A 20,413-nucleotide genomic window follows, 5' to 3' on the forward strand; every position below is an offset into this window, starting at 1 on the left:
CTCCAGGACCTTGGGCAAGTTACTTAACTTCTGTGAGTGTCATATCCCTCATTAGAAATGGGGATAATAATCCCCCATTCAGAAAATTGTACAATTTACATGGGACAGTGATTGTAAAGCACCCAGTATGGGGCTAGCATGCGTAATAGGCACATACGCGGAGTATTGGTTTTTTCCTTAGTTTCTTTTTTCATCCCCTAATACCGTAGAGAACAGAAGTTTAAAGGTTTAAAGAACAAAAATACATGTCCCCCTATTTCTTTTCCCCTCCTTCTTTCTTTATTACCTTCTTCTGCAGTTCGACGAGGCACAGAATGAAGGCTCCAAAGATCAGATTCTTGATTTTTCACTAGTGAGATGACCCTGGGTAAAGCATTGGCTCTTCCTTTGTTTCAGCTTCCCCATATGTGTTATGGGAAGATGTAGACAAATGGTCCTTAGAGCCCTTCCCAACTCTCACCCTGGGTTTCTGCATAGGGGTCAAGGGTAACACTGACCATAGCTGTTCACAGTGTAAGATGAAGGAAGCAAAAAGCAAAAAGAGCAGCCTCAGAACAGGGAGGAGAAAATTAGGCTATTGGGCTATCTATTTTAATACAAGCTGAGTTTATTTTAGTAATGCAGGTGAAGAATGTTTTAAAATGCATCATCATGACAATGCCCCTTGGTAACAGCCCAAGGATTTCTAGTGTATCTTTCTTCAAAAGAGCCCGAGGGCTTTGTATATACTGCCTCATTAATTCTCAGAACATCCCTAAAGTTGGATGGAAAAGCATGATGAGTTCTGTTTTATATGCAGGGAAACAAAGCTTCAAAAAGGTTAAGTAGCTTACCCAAGGTCGCACAGTAACATCACTGTTCCCAGGAACCTGGGTCTCTGTTTAGCACACCAGGCTGTTCAGGCATTCTTCTTCCATTCTCTGGAAAGGAGTCCAGCCATGGGTGAAAGGTCTTTGTTCGGAGAAATGTTTTTGAAGTGTGATTTCCTGGAGGATAGACTCTTTCCTGAAATAGGAGGGTGACAAGTAGATAAAGAGAGATTGAAAGGACTAGAAGTTAGTAGAAGTAGAAAGTGCCCTGCCCTTCTCCTTCTCCCATCCCAAGCATCCTTTCCCTGGACCAGCCAAGGCCCATCTCAAGGGCCAAGCATCAGACCTGGTGGCGGTTGCCATGGAAACAGTGCAGGTTCAGCTTGAGGCCCTGGAGAGCTGGCTGCCCTGACTGAAGGTGTGTGTTTCTAGGTCACCTTCCTAGTTGACCTGAAGGGAATCTGTCATCCTCAGGAGAATGCTGCAGGCAACTGTGATCCGATCAGTCTTTCTGCTGTGTTTAACTCGATGTTGCTGTTCTCCAGAGAAGTCAGCATCATCATCTCCAGGAGGTCTGTGTTGGAGAGTGGCATTGCTGGTTAGTACATATATCAGGGTCCTCAGTCATGGGTTCTGTCATGATACTAGCTATGTGACCTTTCACAGGACAGATATGTTTTCTGGGCCTGAATCTTCTCATCTGCAAAAAGGGTTAACTCACAGGACTATTGTCAGGTAATCCTGACAGCAGTCATGATGAATGACTTTTGGGATGAATGACTCCCCAAAGCATCAGTGAGTCAAAAGCTCTTGGTGATTGTGTAAGTAATATCCACTCTTCTGGGCTAGAGCTCACTTCTTCTTGCAAAAGTGGGCCATGCCCTCTCCAGAGGTTACTCTGGGAACTATCCCTCCCCATCTTGACACATCAGGTCAAGAGAAAACCCAGTTGTTATAGTTTGTAGCTTCTTGTTCAACTTAGCCAGAAACTACTGGGCCCACTGGTGGATGGTTGTCCCTACAAGCACTGCCTTATGCTGCAACGTCTTTCATTGATGGACTTGGTTTTCCAGGCTGCCTGGTCTTTGTGTCACTTGCAGTACATTAATTATTTACCTTCTGGTAAAGCTCTCTGAGATCACAAGATGAAAGTCCTAGTGTCAGTTTAAAGTCTTCCTTTTGATTATTATTCTACTCAGTGTATTTTGGGCAAAGAAAATAGGCTTGAGATCACAATGCAGTAAATTTCATAAAGAGTGGAGTGCAAGAAACCCACAGAAATGGACCTGGATCAGAGAGTCATGTTGCCCTGTCAGGGAGTGTGTGTATGTGTGTGTGTGTGAGTGAAGAATCAGGCCACCTGGATAATGATACCCTATCTGTTGCTCTTAGGGATTAGTATAAATGCTAATTGGCTTTCTCTGCTACTGAAAGCCAATGAGTCCACCCTGGACAGATAGGTAGGATCAATGACTAAGTATACCTGGAACAGGGATGGCAGGACAAGAGAAGGCATTACAGATCTCACAATCCAGTCATGAGCTTGGGACACTGAGGTCATCTCTAGATAGGTCAAAATGTAGCAGCTTAGAACACAAATTCTGAAGGGGCAGCATCACATATCACAATGCCTCCATTATCTTGCTTTGGCCATGACTTATGAGTCACTGGTGGCCTACCTACACATGCTATCACAACTGATTGGGAGCTACCTGGAGTCTATGTCCCTGATTTGTCCCTGACCTTGACCCTAGGAAGAATGTCTTGCATGAGATAAAACAGCAGCCCCTGTGAGAAGCTTCCCCTAATTTCTTCTAAATCTGTGAGTTTGAAATCTGTGAGTGAAATTAACATACTTTATCTTCTATTGTCATGAACAACCAAGGTAGTTTGAACAACATTTGGTAAGTGACCCCAATACCACCATCCTAAGTAGCAGTAAGTCTTGGTGGTCAAGGAGGAAGGAGGGCCCAGGTGATTTTTGTGTTGGTCCACTCTGAATCCCAGCTCAACTACTTTGATGGGCCTCAAGCTCAGAGAAGATGGGGAACCTAGGAGAGGGAGGGATTTGGTTTGGACCTTTGAGGAAAGGCAGGATTTAGGAAAGCAGTAGTTGAGGAAGGATGTACTGGCAGAGATCAGTTTAGACAAAAGTTTGAAGACATGTGTACTAGAGACTGTAGAATGCAAAAGGATTCTGAGTGGGAAATAAGGCTAAGAAAAAGTGTAGGCAGAAGCATGAAGGCTTCAACTTTACACATTTTAACCATTTTTGCAGAAACCTCTTTGTGATTCCCTTTCTGGTGTGGGTCTGGTATACCCTGTAGGTAACCGTCTCCTCAAGGGCAGGAACTGGGCGATGATTTCCTTTGGATTCCCTCAATACTCCTTATTGCCAGCTTCTCCTGAATGACAGACGTGGTTCACCGCTGAATGAACTCAGCAGCTATACACGAATCCTTTTGGGGTTGGGGAGAAACAAAACACATATGTTGAAACTATGACTTTCAGTAGGACAAGAGAATATTATGGGAGATAAATTTTTGCTTCAGGACTTGAGCTGCAAAAAAAGAGTGCAAACCTTCCTGGCAGAGTGGAAGTGGGGCTTGGAGAAAGGCGAGGTGGAGTGAGGGCCGCTTAGCTCCATTCACATTCCGCCCCTGACACTAATAGCCCCTCTCTGAATGAGCCAGCTGGAAGGAGATGTGAAAGCAAAATATGGAGAATCAACTATGTGTGAACTGGAGAAGACCTCAGCTAGCAGCTGATTCAACCCCCTCATTTTCTAGGCCCAGAGAAGGTGTGGGAGGTCTGTGTGTGTAGGACAAAGGACACATCTGCACATCTCTCTCTTTTCTCTGAAAATCGCATCTCTGTTTTTTAGAAGTGCCTGTTACAACTCCATCCTCACCGCTGACTCTAGGAGCAGTGTAAATTCACTGGGAAGGTTTCTTTGGCTGAGCAGGTGTGGGCTCAGCCTGCTGAATATGAAAAGCATTCCCTTGGGCTGCCGGTCCCAGTCAGGGAGGCCTGCCCAGGGCCTGGCCTGGCTACGCCTGCTCACCACCACCATTTGACATTAGGACCACTATTTATTTGACCACATTAAACTTTGCTTTGTGTGACACAAAATCATTGTAAAAGAATGCATTATTAAGTGTGTTTTCAAATAAGGGAGGAAAACTAGCAGGCTGTCACTGATTGTTTTATTGTTGGAAGGAAAATAAATAAGTAAAACGTGTATGAGGCAAGGCAGGAATAGTTCCAAGGAGTGTTCAGAACAGAAGCATTTTTACATTTTATTGACGTAGGTTTGTAAAACATGTTTGCTAGTGAACCCAGGGCATTTATGTAAATAACCATCATACACAAACAGCTCTTTATTATTTACACTGAGGCAAGTATGATATATTTATTATATAATGTACATTGGCTTAGGAATAAATGGACACACAGTGAGACAGTGTAAAATAAAGACTGGAAATGAAGATACAGGCAATTGACTGAAACTGGAGTATTAGAGATTATGGACAGTTTGCAGAGTTAATAATTAACTGGTGAATAGTACAGAAACAGCTCTCGGGGAGCACTTTTAATTTCTGGACATTGTATTTGAGATCCCTGGACATATGAAAGGCACCAAGACTCCCCTTCATTTTGGATTCTGAAGCAGAGATAGAAGCATAAAACTTCAAGAGTGGCATAACTGGTATTTAAAGAGTAGATCACGCACACGTTAGTTCATCTGGCCCTTACAAAACCCTGAGGGTTGGTAGAACATACATTATTCTTGATCTTATCATTTTCGGAGCATTGAGGTTTCTCAGAGTATGTGATTAGCATGAAGTCCTATAGCTAATAAGTGCCAGAGTTAATTTCCTCGAGGGCTCTAGTTTCATTCATTTGACAAATATTTACTGAATGCTTACTATGTGGCAGGCATGGGGATGTATCAGTGACTAGTATAGAAGATACGCAATAAACAAGCAAATGTAAATGTAGGAAATAATAAATGCGCATGAAGGGGATAGCAAGTGGTTTACAGGGAGTGCCATTTCTGGCAGGATGATCAGGAAGATCTTTCTGAGAAGGTGGCATTTAGGCAGAGACCTGGATGGAGAGAAGGAATGGCCATGTGCATATGGGAAAGAGGAGCTTTCCAGGCTGAGGGAACCAACAGTGCAAAGGCCCTGTGGTAGGAGTTTGCTTGGTGAGTTTGAGAGATGACAAGGAGGCCTGTTAGAACTGGAGCTCCACAGGCAAGGGAAAAATGGCTGGAAATGAGTCTGAGAGAGAGCCAGGGGCTAGATCACATGGGGCCATCAAGGGCTAGGCATGGCAAGAAATGTGAAAAACATTTCAGGGCTGAAAGGACAAACTTCTGTGTGGAAAATAGCCTGAAAGTGAATACTAGTAGAAGCAGGAGGCCTGCTCGGGGTGTATAGCAGTAATCCAGGTGAGAGGCAATGGGAGAGAAATGGAAGGGGTAAAATTCAGGTAAAGCCAGCAAGATTTGTTGATGAATTGCTGGGGGGGGGGGGGGGGGGGGAGAAAGAAGTCAAGGATTCTTCCTGGTTTGGGCCCAACCAACCAGAAGACTTTTGTCCCCTCTCTATAATCAGGAACACCTAGGTTTAAGTGGTAGGCCATCACGTGTTTAGTGTTTTGTGTGTGTGTGTTTTTTTAAGTTTATATTTTTTTGAGTGTGTGTGTGTGTATGTGAGAGGGAGAGAGAGAGAGAGAGAGAGAGAGAGAGGGAACGAGAACACACGAGCAGGGGAGGGGCAGAGAGAGAAGGAGAGAGACAGAATCCCAAGCAGGCTCCATGCTGTCAGCACAGAGACTGACATACGGCTCAATCCCACGAACCATGTCATCATGACCTGAGCCCAAATCAAGAATCAAACGCTTAACCAACTGAGCCACTCAGGTGCCCCTAGTTTTCACATGTTAAGTTTGAGATACTTATCAGGCAATAAAATGAAGGTTTCAAACTGGCAGTTGGATATATATTCTGCTGTTTAGGGAAGTTCAGCCAGGAGATATAAATTTAGTGGAATTAGTATATAGGTGGTATTTAAAGGTATAAAACTGGGTGAGATCAGTTTGGGAGTGAGTTTAGGTGGAGAAGAGGAAATATCCAATCTCCCCAACTTTCAACAACTGTCTAAAATTAAAACAAAGATAACCCCATCCCCCGACCACCAGATATTAAAAAAAAAAAAAAAGCTGGGCATATTTACATGTCAGGGAAGGAGAAATTCACTGACTAGTTCTCTAAGGAAGAAAAGTCACAGTTTTTAAAGCTTTAGGAATAGGGTTCCGTGGTGGTGATGCTAAGTTGGTGGTTGGTTAAAATAGATTCCTTGTTCATTGGTCAGGAGTCTTCAGTGAGGTCCAGGAAGGGTCTAGTGTCTTGGGGTCACTTGAAATTCATGGTCATTGATCACTGTCAGCTATTTAAAACCACTGTGATGAAATTCAATATTCAGCCATGAAATCTCCTAGGCATTTGCCACTGGAAAGTTGAGAATGGATGGCTGTGTGGGGTGTTTCGTTTTGTTTTGTTTTATACAGCCTGGAAAATGGGGAAGATCTGGCAAAGAACAGTAAAGAGGATCCGCCACTGGGTTAGGAGGTGAGGACTGTGGCAGCCAAGGACCATGTGGTCACCAGGATGCGAGGAATCCAAGAAGTAGGGAGAAGTCTGTGGGCTCACGTGCTTCTGAAAGACATAGTAAGACTGAGGCGTAGTAAGAGAAGGAATAAGACTGTCCATTGTACCAGCAACTTGGGTTGCCAGTGACCTTGACCTGGGATAGTGAAGACAATTTTGATTTTATTAAGTTAAGGAGAAAAGGGGAAGGAGAAAGTGGAGACAGGAGCACAGACAAATCTTTTAAGAGATGTAGCTGTAAAGGAGAACAGAGTAGGAGGACAATGGCTGAGGAAGAATGTGGGGGTCAAGACAGTTTTTTTCTTTTTTCTTTAAACATGCTGTATGTTTGCTACGGATGAGATTGACTTGCTAGAGGAGGAAATTGTTGAAGGCAGGAGAAAGGGGAACAACCAATAATGCCCGCAGTCCAGAGTGCATTTGTGTGCTTTTTGCTCTGCAGGTGGTCTCGGCCATCACTGGGCAGCCTCACCTGGACACCTGACACTTCTTGCTCCTGCTTTCCCCTCTCCTTTCCTTCCCACCCCTCTTCCCAGGGTCCAAGATACACTCTTCTTGAGCCAGCAGGTCTTAATTTCATAACTTCCCCCCATACACATGTGCTGGTAAGGCCCATTTCACTCTGGATCCTTACATTTTGAGAGGGAAATACCAAAAAATGAAGCCATTCTCTTGCTTCAATGGATTGCTTCCTATGGCATCTGTGCTTCTCTATGCTGGAACCTCCCCGCTTCCCAACCAACGGTGAGGATTAGAAGAATAGGGGGTGTGAAGGAAACAGAACTTCTTCCCTGCACTTGTTAGATGCAGAAGTGCTTTCTTCTGTATATTCTAAATGATACATAGTCTGTGAACTTTGACTAGAATTCACGTCTATCTCAGTGCTTCGGATTTTGGCAAGCAACTTGGTTTAGGTGGGCTGTGTTTCCTTGGTCTTTACTTTTTCAGATGCCCATCCTTTCGGTTGACACCCACATGCAGCAAATCACTCACTACCTGTCTCCCTCTGGGGACCATATGAAGCCAGCCTCCTGGCAGAAATTCTGGGAGTTCCTGTAAGGGCAGGATACATATTTCTGCTTTTTCTCCAGTATTCATCTTTGAAGATGCCCAATAATTTATTGGAATTTTTGGCTAGAAAACACTTTATGCTTTTTGGGGGGATGACCCACAGTGATGCCCATGACTCCTAACTGGGCCATGACTCAGCCCTCAGAGTCCAATCTTTTGAATGATTTCAGATATTTTTTATCCATCATTATTTAACCTGGCCCTCATCCATATAAAAGTCATCTGCTATTCAGTGCCCACACACAGATTTGTAAGTGCTTCCTGAGGTCTAGTGCCATCCACTTGGTGCTTCTGGTCCAGGAAGAAGTTAGTACCATTCCCAAACTATGTCATTAAGAAAAATGACTTCACTTGGAAGCTGGGACGTATTGCTTAGGCTTGATCTTCCTACTGCTTCAAAACTACTTAAAATTTGAGCTGTGTTGATAGACCTAGAGATACAAATTTTTATTCACATGGAGGTCATTGCAAGGGTTTGGTTGTCAGTCTTCTCAGATCCCTCACACAGTGGCCCTGCTCTGGAGCATGCTCTGTGGTGACCCCTGGCCTTAGCCATTGCCCTCTGGGGGCCTGAAGCCCAATAGAGAGCTGTAGAACCCCTTGCACTGGTTTGTGGGGGTCCATAAGGACGGTGGAAGAAGCATGGGTTGTAGCATTAGGCTAACCTGGTCTGTTGCCTGTGGTCTTCTGCCTACTGGCCATGTGGCCACAGTCCAGGTGTCTAATTTCTTTCAGCCTCAATTTCCCTGGCTGTAAAGTGAGGACCAATGATACTACTATTCACAAGGTTGTTGTGGGAAGTGAATGTAATCACTCATTTAAAGTGCTTGGCATAGTGTCTGGTCCATACGTGCTCGATTCATATTATTAATTTTTTTAAAAAACTGTAATAATCCTCAGTCCTTCCCCCAAGTATACCTGTGGTTTGGGGCATGATGTCTCTTAGCTCCATTGTCCATCTATAAAACAGAGCTGACATGAGTGTGACATGAGATGGCTTCTTTTTGAAACTTATTAGCAGAGCTCCTGACCCCTTTCAGCGCACATTCCCTGAACATTTGTAGAAATGTTACCAGAAAGATGTATCTGGGCACCAACCAATTCAATTCTGATTTCTTTAGATCAGACATAGGAGTAAAGTAGAAAACCCTTTCTAGGTACTCAGAAGCCAGCACTTCCAACTCAAATCTTTGGTGGTGTTGGTTTTTGTTTGGTTGGTTTTTTTTGTTTTAAGCACTCTCCAGACCTAGCATGGACCCTAACATGGGGCTTGAACTCATGACTGTGAGAGCAAGACCTGAACTGAGACCAAGAGTCAGACACTTAACCCACTAAGCCACCCAGGTGCCCTCCATCTTAAATCTTTGGAAGGCAGAGATAAGGATGTTTCTTTCAGGAGGGTGACTGTAGAATGCCCATCCTTTTTCTAGCTACAAGGCCACATGCTCCCATGGTCAGCTTTACCTAAGTACAGCACCAGCAGATAAAACAGTGGAGGGGCCTGGAAACAAAAGACTGCCGTGTTCACCCAGGATGGTAATTTCCTTAAAGCGCGTGAAGAGGGGTTGATACTAACAAGAGGTTGGAGGTAGGAAATACGGCCCAGTGGAACCGCTTCTGGAGGTGATTTGGAAGAAACAACAAAGCAGACAGACTGGAAAAAGCTTTCTGTGCTGCTTCCTGTTCCTCTTTCTCTTCTTCCTCATCTTTCTCTTCACCAAGTCTCTCCAGCTGGCGTAAGAATTATGTTTGAGTAGCAAACCAGCTCACTCATGGTGGAGCATGGCCTTTTGATACAGGCAAACCTGGGTTCAGCTCCTGATTCCATCATTTGCCCCTCTGAGCCTCAGTTGTTGCAGCTGTAAAATGGGGGTGATCCTGCTTATCTCTGAGAGTCAACTGCAAATATCACGTGGGATTATGTGGGTTGAGTCCAGCATAAGTGCCTGGCTCACGGAAGATGCAGAAGAAACCCTAGTCCACTTCCTTCCCTCTTTCCCTCACTCAGGCTTGCTCACATCTATCTCTGAAACAGAGCTGTTCCTTCTTTAACAGAAGAAGCTTTGCCTGCCATAAAACATTAGCAAATAGTGATTGACTTGGGGGTTTTCTGGGAAGAACTGCATAAGAGCATGTAACATGTGTTCATTTGATTTGTAGGTATATTATAATTACTTTTCACCACACAAAACCCACTTGAGGTACAGTTAAGCAAAGGAATAATGCTGCTTTTGTTCCTTTTCTCTCAACCCTTCTTTCTCTCATGCAAACAAGAACATTAATCCTTTGTGGCTCCCTGGACTGGTGACTGTGGGAAAACCCATCACCTAGCTCTTTTTTTTTTGTTTTGGTCCCTGAAAATAACATAATTGTCAAAATCTCATAACTTCTGAGTGCAATTTCAACCCTCTAATTGATAAGGCAATAATAACCCAAGCAAACAACTTTAGATGAACTAACAAGTCTGAACATAGAGTGGAGGCATTATCTAGATGAAATGAATTGAAGTCCTCTACGAAGTTGTACAAATTCTTATAGGCAGAATAGACTTTGAATAGAGCTATTAGACCAGGCCATTAAGTAGCCTGGCTTCAAGTTAGTCTCCCAGAGATGTTTGGTCACAAGATTCAGACTTCTTAGATTTGGCTGCCTGGGTAGAAAATGTACACTGAGGTGCTTGGGGTCAATTCAATCTACTAGTGGCTTGGTCGTTTTTCCCTGGTATTCCAGTGGATGACAAGAAAGCCTCTTACACACTTCTCCTATAAGCCATATGAGTGACAGCTAGAAAACACACCTTAAGCACATGGGTCAGTATTCTCTCTGTTTTTATGTTCAGGTCACAGCTCCTCAGAGTCTCCGACAAACCTGCCTTCTCCTCCTCCTGATCCTTTTGTATGGAATCTGACCTGGATAATGAAAGATTCCTTCCCTTTCCTGTCTCATCGCAGTCGATACGGTAAGTATATATTTTATAGTCGATGTGTAATCACCATCTCATAATTAAGGAAGCTGTGAGTTTTAGTATCCACTGGCACACATTCCAGCCAGGCCTGGCATCTCCAGACCAACAGGTGCATTCTTTATCCTAGATAAAGCCCATGGCTTTGTTGCTGCCATATCCCAACCTCCCAGCCTTTGTGGCATATAGTGTTCCTGACACCCCTGCCCAATCATTAGATGCCACACTTATTTGCATTTTGACTGTGGTTTCTAGACATAGGGCTCTAACTCATGAGTGTTTCTAGCAGTGGTGACCTCTTGAGAAAGAATTGTTGTTATGAAGGTCACAGGTCTTCTGGGGCCCCTCAGGTGACTCCCTGACATTTGGGCAACTCCTTAAAGTTTCCCAGACATGCTCCTAGATATTAGTTCAACTCATGTGACTCTGCACCCGCTTCAGAAGTAAGGAGGCCAGGTCCCGTTCCATTTTCACAGATGTAGAAACTGAGCTTAATGAGATTGTGCAGAGTGGACTCTAACTACAAAGCCAGAATTCTTCCCTTACATTCCCTTTTCCTCCCAGGGGGGGCCACCTACTCAGCCTGCTACATCCTGTCTTAGGAGGCCATATATGTATGGTATAGGATTCTTCATTCTTTCTCTGTGCTAACAGCTAACATTCTAATAGTTCATAGGAGCTGGGCCTCTGCACAGGGAAGAGCAGGTTTGGAAAAGAGCTGATGTATTTTCAGGTGGAAATTTTTCTTCTCTCGAACTTCTCTAGAGTGAACCCCATTAGAGCAAGCACTAAGCTGCATTTGTTCCCCACTTTATTATATCACATAGAACATACTCATAAAGGGCTTGTGCATGATGAATGAATACAAAAGGCTTCTGGGGATGGAACTTACTCATGAGGTCTGCTTCAATTAAGTATTTATGAACCTGGTATAGCAGTGAGTTCTAGATTCCCTTCTGGGCATATTTACTCATCCTGATACTCGGTCTCTGCCATTGGACCTGAGCTTTTTAAAATGCACCTAACAGAGATCTTCTACTCACTGCTATCCCTCATGCATAAACGCAGCTAGTCTTGGTTCATATTAACTGTACCTTTCATTTCAAACTTAAAAAAATAAATGCATCAAAAACCCTAGGGCAGTTCTAGGATTATACTCTGCTGGGATGTTTCCTGCTGCTTCTAAGCCTCCCTAGTGGGAGAGGAAGATCAGTAGTTGTCAGAAGATTCCAGATAAGAATTACTTCTTGATTTTATTTAAGCCAGACATTGAGTGTCATTTTGTGATAAGGGCAAGTGTCTATAAATAATTGAAATCTGGTCCTTTGTATCGTTATTGCTTTGTAACCAGATTTGTGATACAACCGGTCTTTGGATAACATTTTGAATTTGCTCTCAAAGTCATTCACTATCTCTGCAGGATGACAACTTTTATAAAATGCAGAATGTCCAAAAAAGGCATTCTACCTCCTGCATGACACAGAGGGCATTGCATTTGTTCTCTGTAGAGCATCCAGAAAGAGGTTGCAGGTTGAAAGGAGAAAGCTACTGGAGTTTATTAAGCTGCTCCCTACCACTGCTTGGCCCTGATACACCTACTTCCTTCAGGCCTCACCCTTATCTATAAAATGAGGTAGAAAGACATGCTGCCTTGGGGCAAAAGAGTAGATCAGGAGCATTCTCAAGAGCCTTTTCGAACTCTCCTTATGGCCTAGTATCCTCATGAATTGCCTTCTTCTAGGCAAAAGAGAGGACCCAAACCATTGGCCAGACATTGCCCAAATGCTGGATGGAGATGCCAAAGGCAGTGCCATTATTGCTATTGATTACAGGGCGGGAAGAACTGATTCTTGATTGGTGGCTCCTTGACTGAGTGCAGTGGTAATTTCAGAGCCTTTTACCTTACTATATTTAATTCAGCCACAACCTACCTGCCTCCACCATCACCTCTATGTACCTGGTCCAGTGCCAGATGGGCAGAGGGGATACAAGTACAAAAATAAGTAAGACTTATTCCTGCTATCTCAAGGCTTATAGGCCAGAGAAATAATTCCAGAGGCAGCTAGGCTTATTGCTACAGCAAGCACCTCTGGGGGGCTGATCCTGGAGCACAGCTGTTGAAGACTCATCCGAAACCCATTACAGAGCAAACTGAAGGCCAAGACTCCTGTCCCCTGAAGGATGTTTGTGGGGGCCCAGCCCACATGTCTGTATGAACCAGAGAGGCCAACAGACTCATTGGTGATAAATCTGTACCTTTCAACTGCCGTGAAAGACATTTTAAGAAATGTTAACAACTTCATTAATTTTAAGGCCTCAAACTTGGGCAGAGAAATTTGACTGGAAAATTGCCGCCTAAAGGGATAGTTCTTCAGACAGTGAGAAGTAACCAAGTCTCAGCAAGTCGTTGTGGGCGTTTGAGTGGTGGAGTCCCATGCCTGCATTCCGGGGATGAGGCAGGAGGGGACATTCTGGAGGGGGGGGCGCACAAAGGGCCAACAAGAGGGGCCAGCAACAACCTATCCACAGGCATCATGACAGACAGCAGCAGGCCGGCCCTCTCAGGCAGGCTGTCCGGTCCTGAATTGAATGTGGCTTTCTTTTTACCAGTGTTTTATGAGAAGAGACGAGGTGGAGAGAGGCTAACAAGATTTACTCACCCCCAGCCTGTAATTATCTGCTTGAGGAAAAAGTTTGACCTACCTTTTTGAAGTCTTCCCATATTTCTTCTAATTTACATTGGGCCTTTTATGTCGTGTAAAATATATTTTCTTCAGTGGCATTTGGTATCTGATTCCAGCTCTTTCTCGCTTCTTGTCTTGAAGGACTGCAGCCCGCTTGTGTCATCATTGACAAGCAGAGAACTACGCATTCCTCCCCCAAGGCTTGGAATGGGGGAGGCATCTAAAGAAATACCTTTTTTTCCCCTTTTATCATCACCTCTTATGCCTTAAGATTATTTATAGGCTTGGCTAGAGGACTGGGCTCTTGTTATCCACCCAGATAAAAATCTGTTCCAACTGGTAGCTCCAGGTGCTAAGAGACAGAGGGCACTGGGAGCTATCATCATGTTGAGTTCTAGAGCCACAGAAGCAGATGGTGTCCTGCCCACTTTAGCTCATGTTTGCCCACGCTGGGTGTGGGAAGAATCAGATCAACATGTAAAATGTAATATAATCAAAGGTTCTGCCCCAGATGAGGAGGAGAAAGAGAATTCCTGTTTATTGAAGAACAAAAATGTTGATACTTTGCAGAACTCTTTCACACCCTTTTTCTCACTGAAGCTTGTTATGAAATTATTTTATATCCCATGTAAATTGAGGGCCAAAGAAGTTTATTAACATGGTCCCATTATGGAGCAGAACAGCAGTTAGAAAAGCTTGAACCCAGATTGTCTGACTCTAAGTTGAATGCTCTTTCTACTACAACACAAAGTGAATTCACAGATGAAGTCTTCCCTCCATGGAGAAGGCTCTTACTTCCTGGTGTTGGGACTGAATGACTAGTCTGTTACCCAAGAGCTAGGCAGCTATAAAACCAAGACTTGATGTCCCCAAATTGAGACTATTCCAGGCAAGCCAGCTAGCTCATCTCTTCCCAAACAAGGGGCACCTTGGGCAGTCTTGTGTGCCCTACCATAGACTGTGGTCTCTCTTAAGGGTTGAATTGTGTTCCCCCAAAAGAAATATTGAAGTCCTAAACCCTAGTGCCTGTGAATTTGGCCGTATTTGGAAATAGGGTTTTTGCAGAGATCATCAACTTGGGTCCATACTGCATTAGAGTAGGTCTTAATCCAATATAACCAGTGTCCTTTTGAGAAAACAGAGACGCAGACACAGACACACAGGATGGACACCATGTAATGAGGGAGGCAGAGATTACAGTGATGTATCTATAAGCCAAGGAATGCCAAGGATTGGCACCAACCACCAAAACCTGAGAAAAAGGCATGGAACAGATTTTCCCTTAGAGCTGTCAGAGAGAGAATAGCCCTGACAATGCCTTGATTTTGGACTCCTGGTCTCCAGAACTGTGAAAGAATCAATTACTGTTATTTTAAGCCCCCAGTTTGCTGTACTTTGTTATGACAGTCCTAATAAGGTCATACAGTTCTTTGTCCCTCCACTCCTCCAATGTCTAGAACATTGACTCCTGGAAGAGAAAGATTCCCCTTAATGCCCAACATCAGGCTACAACAAAGCCATTGTTAGACTTTAAATAAAAGTTCTATTAAAACTTTTTATGCTTTCAAGCCCACTGGGACCCATCCAATTTGAGGTCTGGTGCTATTGGAAAGAAAGAAAAATTAGACTTTTTAATTACTTTCCCTACTTCCACTACAGGGGCCACTACTGCGGTCCTGTTAATGTATCAATTTCTTTGATTGAAAAGACTGGGTAAATTAAACATATCTCTTTCTCGAAAAAAAAAAATCAACCTACCACAGAATTGAAAATGGAAAACAAAAAAGCCCACGAATGCCTTACGGGATTTGCTTCATAGTTCAGGCAGGAAGTCAGTTTGATCACATTTCTGAAATTACATATTTAATGTGGCTGGACGTGATCAGCTACTCCACCCTCAAGTGCCTGGTGTCAGTGAAAAGCAGCTCCCAGTTCCCTTGTGGACCACTGTCAGAGCTGAAAGCTTTCTTCCCCGTTCCTCTGCCCTGACAGGCCAGGACTTCTTGTGTTCTCTTTCGACCCTGCTCCATTGAACTGGGAAGTCAAATTCATTCCTAGTCCATGCTCTTGTATTTTAATCTGTAACATGGTAAATACAAGCCCTGTGAATGCATTCACCAAAAAAGACTGAGTCCCAAGGGATACAGCAATACTGCTGGTTATATAAAACCAAGAGCAGGGTATATCTCTCACCCTGAGGACTGTTGGCCTGCTAGAGGCCAATGAACCCTATCCATGGAAATTAAATAACAAGCAGATGGCTTAGGCGTTTCAAGAAAAGACTTGTCTAAAATAACCCACTTGATCATATACCCTACCTTTAAAATGAAGATACATAGATCCGCTCAATAAATACCAACAATTTATCTCTATGTTAGTGGCAGATTGGGTAAAGAGAAGCAGAAAAGAAACAAGGCAGATTAAAAGATAAGAGACTGATTGACCAGCTGACACAGAGGCAAGAAAAACAAGTTAAAAAAGAGCCATTTAAAGCAATTGTCACAGACATGGGGAAAGGTATTGACAAAAGGGAAAGAAAGAAACAGATGAGGGAACAGAGATAGAGATGCACAGAGAGAAATACAGACAGATTAATGTGGAAAGGATCACTCAGGCCTGTCTGGTCTCCTGTCAATGTGTTCTTTCTCCTGCTAGCATGGTCTTAGCAGTCCTACCTGGGCAGGTGGTTCCCTAATATGCAGTCCAGCCGTGGCCTCCCCACTGAGCATTGTTTCTGTATCCCTACCTGCCTGAATCATTTCCCCCTTACTGTATCTCTGATGCCACAGGGTATGAGAGAGTGGGTATAAACACGTTTGGAATACCAACTGTATGTTTGGTTCTGCTCTAGGTATAGCAGTGATAAAGACATATAGGACACACTCCCTTCCCTCAAGAACTCTCAAGGAAGAGGTAAGCATGTCTGCGCTATGACAGGTGCAGAAACAGAGACATGCTCAAAGTTCCTGAAATGTAGGGAGAGACGTCCAGTTCTGTGGAGGACTTAAGAAGTTAGATGTCCTGGAGATGGAGATAGCTCGGTTGGGCCTTGGACCCTGAGACCAATGAGAAGGGCATTCCTGGTGCAAAGGCATGTTCAGGAACAGGTCAAGCTCAATACCAGAGGATATGGAGGACCTTGAAGGAAGCAGCAGCAGTGTGCCTGGAGAAAGTTACTTCCAGATGTACTCAGGATTTAGACATGATCCTACATGTGAAGCATAGGTTGGAAATGGAATGGCAGGATGGGAGTCTGGGACAGATTCTGGCTATAAGTTGAGCATGACTTGGTTGTCCATCCAGGAGCGTCCAGCTTGGGTAATTGAGTATTTGGACATTGTGTTAACTGAAACAGGGAGCTAGGATAAACAGTTGGCAAGGAGAAATGGTGACCAAGACCTTAAGAGAGGAGAAGGTGGAGAGAGCTATGCTGAGCAAGTTATATTTGAATGTCTTCAGGGACATCCAGGTGAAGACAACAGGTAGAGAGTTGTAAATCTAGGTCTTGGCTTTGGGGAGAGGTGAGATAGAGAGTCATTAGCATAGAGGTTGTGGTTGAGGCTGGTAATTGGAGGATGAAGATCCCGGATGTTGGATTTAAGAAGTAAACAGAGGGGCACCTGGGTGGCTCAGTCGGTTATGCATCCAACTTCAGCTTGGGTCATGATCTCGTGGTTCGTGAGTCCAAGCCCCATGTTGGGCTCTGTGCTGACAGCTCAGAGCCTGGAGCCTACTTCAGATTCTGGGTCTCCCTCTCTCTCTGCCCCTCCCCTGCTTGCACTCTGTCTGTCTCTCTCTCTGTCTCTCTCTGTCTCTCTGTCTCTCTCTCTCTGTCTCTCTCTCTCAAAAATAAATAATAAAAAAATTAAAAAAAAAGAAGTAAGCAGAAGAAGAGAAGCTTGACACACAGAAATGGAGAAATAGGAAAGGTGGGAGGAGAAATAAGAAATGGTATACTCATAGAAACTAAGGTGGTAAAGAATTTTAGGTACAGAAATAATCAGCAGTGTTGAAGCCACCTAGAGATAAAGTGGAACAAGGACTGTAAGAGCCTTTTCTCACCTTGATAAATACTCCTTATGTTTTATATTCTTCCTTTCCCCTGTTTCCTACTTTCTCATTCCATTGTGTCCCCAACTACTTTGTTGTTTTCCTTCCCTTGAACCTGTCTCCTTAGAGCCTACCTGTTCCAGCTTGTAAGGCCCAGCTTAGTCCCTGCTTCTACCGCATTGTTTTCACTGAGTACCCAGACTACACTGATGTCTCTTTCTCCTTGGAATTTTTGTATGGAAAAATTGATGGAACTTTTTGATAACATTGGGTTGGTATAATCCTTCTTCTTGAAATCTGAGAAGATTCTGACTTATATAGGGAATGGTTATTTCTTGAACATCCCAAATTCTCCATGAAACTCCATTGGATGATGACCATCATCACAAAACCTGGGGCTTCCCTGATGCTTCTTATCAATCAGGTAACTTTCCTAGGTTATATTTCATCCCTTCTATGGCCCAAGTAAACCAAGTCAGCTGATAAAGCAATCATGGATGAATCTAATTTGATGAATCTAATTTACCCACTGGAAGACAAAAAACGTGATAAAAATCACTTTTATCTGTTATCCAGGTATGTATATATGAATGTATGTATATATGTATGTATGTATCTATCCAATCATATATTTACTCATCCAGCGAGTGTCTACAATTTGCCAAGCTCTGTGACCCTGCCCCTCATAGAGATTTTGCCCTAGTTCACTTTTATCATAGGTCCAAGATAGTCCCAAATATCCATCTGAAAGGTCTTTCTTAAGTACTTGTATGATTTTTTTGTATATGTGTGCCGACCCCTGGGTCTGATGATCTATCAAACCCAATAGGAAGGTTTGCGTGGGAAATAAGACTTTTCAGTTTTAGCAAAGACTTAGTATGTCTGTTAGATAAAGAGAGCTTCTTTTTGGAAACCATCCAGTAAGGATTACCACCCAGCAGCTGGTGACCACATTAACCCCAAATTAGAACAGCCCGCAAGGTTGTAGACCTCACTCTGTCCCTGTTTTCTCACCAAGGAAAGTTGTACAATGTCCTTATGAAGTACTTCGTATTTCTGATGTCACACTTTTCAGTGCAACATATCTTAAGTTATTTGTGGCCCTGAGTCATCATGATTCCGAGACTGTAAGCTCTTAGAGGTCAAGGAATCTACATTTTGTTCCCTTTTGCATTTCCAGTGATTAATCCACTGTTTTGCAGTCAGTTTAGCTCCTGATAAATATACAGTAGATGAAATAGCAACATTTGCTGAACAATCCAGGGGCAAACCAGGAATTTGGGTCTCTAAGTTCCCAACTCAGCTTTTCAGCCCCTGAGGATCTCTGTAAAGGGTAGGGATGTTTCCACAGCCCTCTTATTCCTAAAGTCATATTAACTGGTTTCAGGAAAGACATGTGTCTAGGGGAGAACAGTTCCTTTGGTTTAGAATTAAAAGCTATGACATTAACTACTTTAGGCAGGCTTATTTTTTCTCTATTCAATCTAAAAAAGCATATTCAGCAGACATGAGTGAGCTGAGGAATTTTTGTTTTGACAGCTTTGGGACATCTGAGATATTGTATACAGAGCATTCCCAACCAGCTCAGAAAGATGTGTGTCCAAAACATATGCAGGAAAATGACTGATCAAGAATGAGAAAAATGAGAGGAAATCCTCTTAAAATGAAATGTTTTGTCAAGAGCAACCTCAGATGCAAACATTTATGCCAGAAGAGACCTCAGATTAACAGGACTTTACCCAGTCCACTTGAGTAGATGCCTAGAATAATTTGGTTTGTTAAAAATTGTGAGCTGTCAGGGCCCATAGTGGTCTAGTCAAATAGCCTCATCTTACAGATGAGTACACTAGGCCCAGAGAGAGGTCAGCAGTCTGCCAGAGCTAGTGGCAAAGCTGAGATTCAAATCCAGGTCATCTGTTTGGAAAAGCCCACCCTTAACCCTTCCAGTGCAGTAGACGCATGGGCGATGGTTCATATTTTCTCAGTACTTGGGCTGCAAAGCATTTCCTCACACATGACTCCCATTTGTTGCTTTCTCCATCTCATCATTTTAATTCCTTAGGTCTCCACCACTCCAGCGGGTTCATGATGTCGCAAGGGTTACATCAGTATAGGGTCAATACCATCCTGGTGTGGAAGGACCCTCGGCCAGGCCCAGTCTGGTTACCTCACCATCACGTGGAGAGCTTCTTAAAGACAAGATCTGGGGTCCAGGAATAGTAGGACTAGGTTTGGGAACCATAGCTCTTCCATTCAGCTCCTTGTTGCCTTTAAATGTCCTGTGTAACATCCAAGCAAGCTGTCTGCCAGCCTTTCTGTCTGAAAGCAAAGCACAGAATGGTGGGGAAGAAACTCAAGTTGGGATCTGAGATGTGAAATTTGCAGCTCAGATTCCTGTGAGTTTTATTACCTTCAGCCAGTAAACCACTCCCTGATTCTGTTTGTCATCTGAAAAATGGGAATGATTCCTAATTGACAGCATTGCTGTAAGTTCTGTGAGGGCAGATTTCCAGATGCTGGAGCACAGGTGTTTCACCTTTGGAAGAGGAATGAGGCCATTCCAGTGAGAGGCCAATAGCCTGCATTTGGATGGCCTGGCTCTACTTTGCTAGAAAGTTTTTCCTTAAAACTCTTAAAGTCCCTGGTTTTTCCCTCTAGAAACTGAAAGGACTTTATATTTAACCATGATACTCTCCATGCTGGGATTTAATCCTATGTAGCCCAGCTTCAGAATTCATAAAACTACACGAGAATAAGCGATACTAGTTCCCCATCTGCCTGGAGTAACATTATTCCTTCATCTGTTCTTACAAACTTCCTAGCTTAAACCTATCCCATGTTAAAATCTTTTCATTCATCAAGATGCAGCCCCAAAATTGCCTCCTCCATGAACCTCAGGTCTTCCCAGGCAGAAAATCTCTCTTGTTCTGTGTCCCCATGGCCTTACCATGTCTGCCAACTGTGAGAGTTAGGTGTGAGAAGTCTATCTCGCCACCCTGGAGTGGGAGTCCCTGAAGGGCACAGGGTCTGTTCTAGGACAGCCTTGTATCTGTATTCTGAGATTGGCATTGGGTGGGGGAGTGGGGGGAGCCCCATGGTAACCTGCAACATCTAGCAAATCTTCACCATTAGAGACCAGAAAAGAGGGGAGGGTCATTTT

The 20,413-nt window shown here is 43.6% G+C and overlaps 1 protein-coding gene across 1 annotated transcript in view; it reads left to right on the forward strand.

Annotated features, from left to right (window-relative positions):
• The first annotated feature begins 1,337 nt into the window (after window positions 1–1,337).
• LOC122467112 (ALK tyrosine kinase receptor-like) overlaps window positions 1,338–20,413 on the forward strand; it is a 196,895-nt gene continuing 177,819 nt past the window's right edge. Inside the window, exons 1-2 of the mRNA XM_043553339.1 lie at window positions 1,338–1,407; window positions 10,397–10,516. Of these exons, the coding sequence (XP_043409274.1) occupies window positions 1,338–1,407; window positions 10,397–10,516 (190 nt within the window). The remainder of the gene's footprint in view (window positions 1,408–10,396; window positions 10,517–20,413) is intronic.

This window comes from Prionailurus bengalensis, chromosome A3 (genome assembly GCF_016509475.1).
Source record: "Prionailurus bengalensis isolate Pbe53 chromosome A3, Fcat_Pben_1.1_paternal_pri, whole genome shotgun sequence".
Taxonomy (NCBI): domain Eukaryota; kingdom Metazoa; phylum Chordata; class Mammalia; order Carnivora; family Felidae; genus Prionailurus; species Prionailurus bengalensis.